This window comes from Anastrepha obliqua, chromosome 2 (genome assembly GCF_027943255.1).
Source record: "Anastrepha obliqua isolate idAnaObli1 chromosome 2, idAnaObli1_1.0, whole genome shotgun sequence".
NCBI lineage: Eukaryota > Metazoa > Arthropoda > Insecta > Diptera > Tephritidae > Anastrepha > Anastrepha obliqua.
Window position 1 is genome coordinate 41,382,847 of NC_072893.1, and position 6,718 is coordinate 41,389,564.

General features: G+C 38.5%; 1 protein-coding gene across 1 annotated transcript; it reads left to right on the plus strand.

Annotated features, from left to right (window-relative positions):
- The first annotated feature begins 1,134 nt into the window (after positions 1-1,134).
- Positions 1,135-6,480, plus strand: LOC129239089 (gamma-butyrobetaine dioxygenase). Its single transcript, XM_054874381.1, has 5 exons — positions 1,135-1,522; positions 1,588-1,804; positions 4,474-4,600; positions 4,686-4,994; positions 5,603-6,480. Exons 1-5 carry the CDS (start codon positions 1,238-1,240, stop codon positions 5,991-5,993), a joined length of 1,329 nt encoding a protein of 442 aa, XP_054730356.1. The 5' UTR covers positions 1,135-1,237; the 3' UTR covers positions 5,994-6,480.
- Positions 6,481-6,718: the final 238 nt, after the last annotated feature.

Genomic DNA, 6,718 nt, shown 5'->3' on the forward strand with positions numbered 1-6,718 from the left:
TTTTGAACATTGAATAGTTCTCAAAATAAGAACATTTTTTTTTATTTTTTTAGTTTTTTTAACTTTTAAATTGTTTAGGATTAATTTTTTTTTTACTGTTTTTTCAAAAAATTTGTATATACATTTTTAAAAATAATTTTCAAAAAAAAACAAAATTCTTAAAAATTTGTAGAAAAAAATTATATCTAATAATGTAATTAATTTTTAAAATTTTTTTGTTACCTTTAACATTTTTTTAGGACTAATTTTTTTTATTTGTTTAACTCTTCCAAAATTCGATCAAAAATAGAATATTTCATTTTAATTTTTTTATATTTTTATTTTAATATTTCATTTAATTTAATAAAAAATAATTACTCGGGTATCAAAAGAATAACCCAAAACTAAATCTTATCAAATTTATAAATATTAAATTTTATTAAGATTTTTTGCAATATTTCCAGGTATGCAACTTTTCAGCGGATTCTAGTTTTATGTAATATGTTGAATATTTTAAATGGATATTAATTAAAGTTACTAAGTTAAAGTTCCATAGAAAAAAGAATGAGTTTTAAGGAAAAAGTTCTCACGACTCCCAGAAATCCGTAAAACTCTTAAAAACTTGATGGTAGCCACTTCAATAATAACCAGCGCGAGTATATAGTAAAATAAATAATTCAAAAGTTGAATATTTCGACGAAACTGTTTTCGCTTTTTGTATGATTTTTAAACATTTTAATTAGACTGCTTTTTTTTAGGAAATGAATTATATTTTGCTAAAAATTTTGAAAGACATTAAACAATAACTGTACGGTTTTCAGTGACACTCACTGTATTTTTCCCCATATTCGATTAATTATTAGCGTTGTCAACGCCGACCAATAGCAAAGATTTAACAGGTTCAGTGATAAGAGTACCTACTTACGTGATTATAAAATAATGCATTAATTAGCTGATTGACTTGCAAGCACAATCTTTTCCAATCCACTTGCTGATAGCACTAAACTGGTGCTTTGCTGAGTCGTTCTACTTGGCTAATATTCAGTGCTCCATAGACTCGTTGTTATCTCAATAGCAACGTAGCTCTTTCAGCAACTCAGCATTGCTGACGTCAGCTAACAAAGTCCAATAGCGGCCGCTCGCAACGATACTCACCGACTGGAGCCAGTTGATCGTGCGGCCTTTGCTCAGTGTGCCACTATGCGCCTATTTCAGTCTCATTGCGATCTTCAAACAGCGCGCTTCGCTTGTCAACCAAATGATCGCACCCGCTTTTTGTACGCTGACGCGTGTTGCGCGCTCCACCGTCTCGCGTCTGCACAAAGTACTGCACCGCAATTTAAGCGCCTCGGTGACAGATGGCAAATATGTTTTGGTGCAATGCGATCGGGCGAATGCCGCGGTTGGAAATGCATCAATGAAATTTCCCAGTGTTTGGTTACGTGACAATTGTTATTGTGAGGAATGTTACCATCAGAGTTCGAAATCACGTCGCATTAATTGGGATAATTTCGATACTGAAGTGGTGGCGCTCGATGTTAAGGTGAGCTAATTTGCTGCTTTAATTTGAATTCAATTAATTTCAATCGGTTTCTTTTCACTCATTAGGTAGATTCAGTTGCTGAGCAAGTCACAATCAAGTGGAGCGATCAGCACATTTCTACATACGAGCTGAAGTGGTTAAGAGAGCGGGAATTTTGTGATGTGCGTAGACAAAAGTATTTAGACGAGTTTTATCGTCCAAAACCGAAACATTGGGCTGGTCAGCAATTTAGAGAAATTAGTGAAACTTTCAAATTCGAAGATGTGATGCAGACTGATGATGGTGAGTGAAAGTGGTTTTAGGGGAAGGAGGTGAGAAGTGGCTGTGTATTTAGTATATGATTTTGTTAAGACCTGTAAAACGGCCGCCGTAGCCGAATGAGTTGGTGCGTCACTACCATTCGAAAGTGCGCTGGTTCGAAGCTCCGTGCATGAAACATCTAATGGTAGAAGCAAAAAGTTGTTTGCTAATAGCAGTCGTCCCTTGGCAGACAATGGCAACCCTACGAATGAATTATATAGATATATAATTGGCGCATACACCTTTTTTTGGTGTTTGGCCGAACTCATCCTCCTATTTGTGGTATTGATGTTGTTCTACAAATTGGTGAATTACTGCCACGAAAAAGCTCCTCATAAAAACCATTTGTTTTTCGGAGTCGGTCTTTCCATTTGTGAAGCAACATAAGCAGATGAAACTCGGCCCAACACCCAGAAATGAGGTAAAACTGTTAGTTAACTTGCATGCTTTTAGTTTATAGTACTCGTAAAATGCTTGATTTTGATTGGTTTGGTTTTGAATGTAGGTTATATAATTCTTTAAATTTGTCTTGAAACTTGGATTTGAGTTTCTTTGTCAATGCAAAGAGGAATAATTATTGATTTCTTAGTATTTTCTTTGTAAGGTTTTAGTTTAAAATTGAATTTTAAATTCTGTTTTGTTTGCCATGGCCATTCATTGCCTCTTGAAAAAACTTTCGCTCTCCGAAAGAATAGGAAGAATAGATTCATGGATCATTCGATTTTTTCGGTGTTCTTTTAACTCGAAATATGCCAAATTTGTATTGAAGATGTTTCAAAAAAACTTTTCGGGTAATTAGCATCGAAGGCGTGTGTGGGGATAATCGTTGCTTATTTGCCAGGGCTGTTTGAAAATGTGCGAACAAAGTCGAGGACGCAATACGCGTTGTGCAATTTGTTAGTTTTGTGAGACATTTGGAAAGCTTACGTTGTTATTCCAAAATGAGTTCCGCGTCTGAAAAAGGCGCAAAAACGCTACGTGCATCTGCAGAAAAATATTTGAAGAAGTCGCAGATATTCATAAATAAATACGTGCCGAAGTTATACCAAAGTTAAACACGTTGACGACTCTTGCGGTCGAGACCCAAAAAAACCAAAACATATAAAAAAAAATACCTCTCCAAAAGAACTAAAAGATCATAAGTTTGCTTGTGCTAAAGCCAAGTTTATCGTTGCCAAAGCTGAAGCAGTTTTAAGGAAAAGTGATGTCAATGTATCCAAAAACACGATTCGTGGACGTTATGTGCAGAAGACCTCAAATTCTCAAGCATATTGAAAAGAAAACCGCTGCTGTCATTATCACTGGAAAAAACTTGTTTGGGCTAAGGTAAATTCAAAATAGATTTGGACAAATGTAATATCCGCGAATGCATCTTCCTTTTGGGTGAATAGTTGAATACGTCGATCTTGGTGTACTGTTGATAAACGACAACTTCAACGAACTGTTAAGCATCCAATTAAGGTTCATGTTTGGGGTTTCTTCTTCTTCTTGATTGATTGATTGGCGCGATAACCGTTTAAGTGAACCGCCACCAGTTGGCCGCACCAACTGAAGCTAAGTTCTTCTCTACTCTTTCCAACTCAGAGGAGGTCTTCCTCTTTCTCTTCCTACCAACAGCTGGTACCTCATCGAAGTACCAGAGTACTACCCCAGAGTTTTTGTAGCCATTCGGACGATATGGCCCAGCCAACGAGAAGCTGAATCTTTATTCATTGCGCTATGTCTATGTCGTCGTAAAGCTCATCAGCTCATTATTCCATCGCCTAGGTAACGACGTAACGTGCAAAGATATCTTTCTCTCAAACACTCCAAGGGACGCCTCATCGGAGGCTACTTCTTCGAAAAAGGAGTTGTTCGTTTATTTGTGTTCTTCGCCAATTTGAATGCAGTTTGAATGAAAAAAATTTTCTAAAAAGCATTTTTACTGTCGGCTGCGAAACTTTTTGGAAGAATTAGGCAACTTTGGATTCTGCAAGAAGACAGTGATCCTAAGCATCGAAGCCTCAGGTGTGTAGAGTGGAAACAGCAAAATGGGATTGAAATGTTGGATTGGCCTTCACAGTTGCCTGATGCCAACGTTGTTGGAAGTGTTTCAGCTTAACTCTTGCAAGAACTCAAGAGAAAACAAATATGGACGGCCAAACAGTTATCAAGGCGAAGTTGGTTGATTTGAACCTGATTACATCCACAACTTGCGCAGAAATTAATGCAAAGTATTGCACGAAGATGTGAGGCCATTATAGCTAAAAGGGGTGACTATACATTTTGTTGAAGACATTCGTATAATAATGCAATTTGATAGAATCGAATTGGGTAAATAGTTTCCAAGTTATGGCCGTCACATTTCCATTAAACAGACTTACATTTCTTGGACTTAGCGAAGTTGCTTATCACTTAATAGAAATGTTTAGAAATAAGACGGATAGTTTTATATTTGGGAACCCGCCACTCTTTTTATTTTTTTGCGCCTTTCGTCAAAATAAACGTTTTTTAGAAAAAATGGACTCATCAACTTTTCTCGCGCAGAAAATCATAAATGAAATTGCCAAAATTTAGGGTTTTTCTTCTCTCCCTGATAAATAACTTTCTCAAAAAAAAAATAACAAGAAAAAAAATAAATAATTAAAGTTTTTAATGAAACTAAATTTCAGCTCTCCGCCAGTGGCTCGAGGCTCTAGCCGTGCGAGGTGTTGCCATAATTGAGGATGCGCCGCTCGAAGCGACTGTTGTTCGCCAATTAGCCGATCGCGTGGGTTTCATACGTCGCACCACATATGGGTAAGAAATGCTTCGTTAGAAATAGAAATAATTCAAGAAAATTCTCGTATAAATTAATGCAAAACAAATAAATTTTCTCCATTAGTGAAGAATTTATTGTGCAAGCCAAACCAGGCGCTAAGAATTATGCCTACCTTTCGGATCCGCTGCCACTGCACACCGACCTGCCCTACTACGAATACAAGCCGAGCGTGAACATTTTGCATTGCCTGGTGCAGTCGAAATCAAAAGGCGGCAGTAACCTGCTGGTCGATGGCTTTCACATTGCCGATCGCTTGCGCACCGAACACCCAGCGGATTACCGTACACTAACCGAGACGTTGGTTGATTGGAATGATATCGGTAGCGAAGATGGGCGGAGTTTTCACAATATCTGGCGGGCGCCAGTGATATGGTGAGTGGGAAGCGCCAAGACAGCGTCTCAGAGTTGAATGTAAGTGGTGGAGAATTTCGTGGGACGTGGTGAGAAGTTGTGAATGAGGTGCCCGTAGTGACACTAAATCAATGCAGCTGTGGCAAAGGCGGCCTCAGTGGTGGCATTTAATTTATTTGCCTTGCAACCAAGGCGTCAATTCCCAAGGCAAACTTTAAGCGGCCAAAGAAAATCGAGTTTCTCAGCTACTTTCTCACACTTGCATGCTGCCAGTCTTTGCCGCATTTGCATTGTGCGCTGCTGCCATGCATACAAACACATGTTGTTCGTAGACGTTGCAAGGCGCCTGAGTGTATGCAACAAAAATCGATTTTCAATTTTATTTATAGCCTTTAACTTCGAGTCGCTCCATAACGTTTTGTACCTTTTTCTTGTCGCCGCCACTGTCGCTTCATTTACAACTCATTTTCCACTTTTTTTTTTTGTTTTTTTTTGTTTTTGAGTGCACTACTTCCTGCTCTTCGCCACCTCCTTGCATTTGCACAGTTTTTCAGCATCCGCAATACATATCTTTTTTTCACTTCACTTCTCTCTTCTGCCCTCTTATTTTCCTCCACTCATCTTTACAGTTTAGACAGTGACGGAAATTACACGCGTATAAATCACAGTGTTCCCCAGCGCGACAGTCATTTCTCCGTGCCTCTGCCCGCTGTCATACCCTGGTATCAGGCCTATGCCAAGTTTGTGCGTTTGGCGCGACGCGACGCTTTTGCATTTAAAACGAAACCGGGCGACGTTTTGACTTTCAATAATATTCGCCTGCTACACGGCCGCACCGGGTACGATGACACCGAGCAGAATGTGCGGTACATTGTGGGTGCCTACCTCGACTGGGACATCATCTATTCGAGGCTGAGAGTCCTGAAAGGCGCACAGGCGGAGAGCATAAACGAAGGCAATGCAGCAACAGCGGCGGCAAGAGACGCAAAGGCATCAGCAACAACTATCAGTGGTTTATAGGAATCACAGCCGCTGGAGGCCTGACTGCTGGTTGCACAAGTGCTATGCTTCATATATCGTTGGCGACAACAATTGGCGCTCTGCTGTTTGGGGATGTCAAGAGGCGGGCAACAACCTTCGCAGCAGCAACAGCAGCCACAGAAATAAGAGCAACAGCTGGTGTCGGTGGTTCAATGGGTTTGCGGTGCAATGTTTTCTATTAGAAATTTTTTGCCGACACTTCCTTCATTATTTTTTGATTCTTCCTTTCCTTTTTCTGCCTCTGCTTCTGCATTTGCAGTTGTTTTTGTGTTTGCATGTCTTTTAGAATTTTATTGATTTTTAATAGAATAACGAACAGCAGGCGGCCGGAAGTTGTGGTGACGTTAAAGAGGATAATTTGCTTGCTTTCACACTCAGATTATAATCAACTTAAAGGATTAAGCAGAGTGATTGAAGAGTACATTTGTTATTACCTGTAAATTATATTAAATTCAAATACCTTAATTCAAATAAACTGATACTCTTTTAAGGAATTAAATGCATTTTATTATTTCTCACTTAGTTTTCTAGAATTTTTTTTATGTAATTTGTATTTTAAAGACAAATATTTTATTGCATTTGTTTCAAGAAAATTGAAATTCCAAGAAGCAACAGTTTGTATATCTATACACCAAGGCGTATTCATTCAAGGTGGTGGACGAACAACAATGTTTTGTACGTTTGATTGTTTGAATGAATTCGGC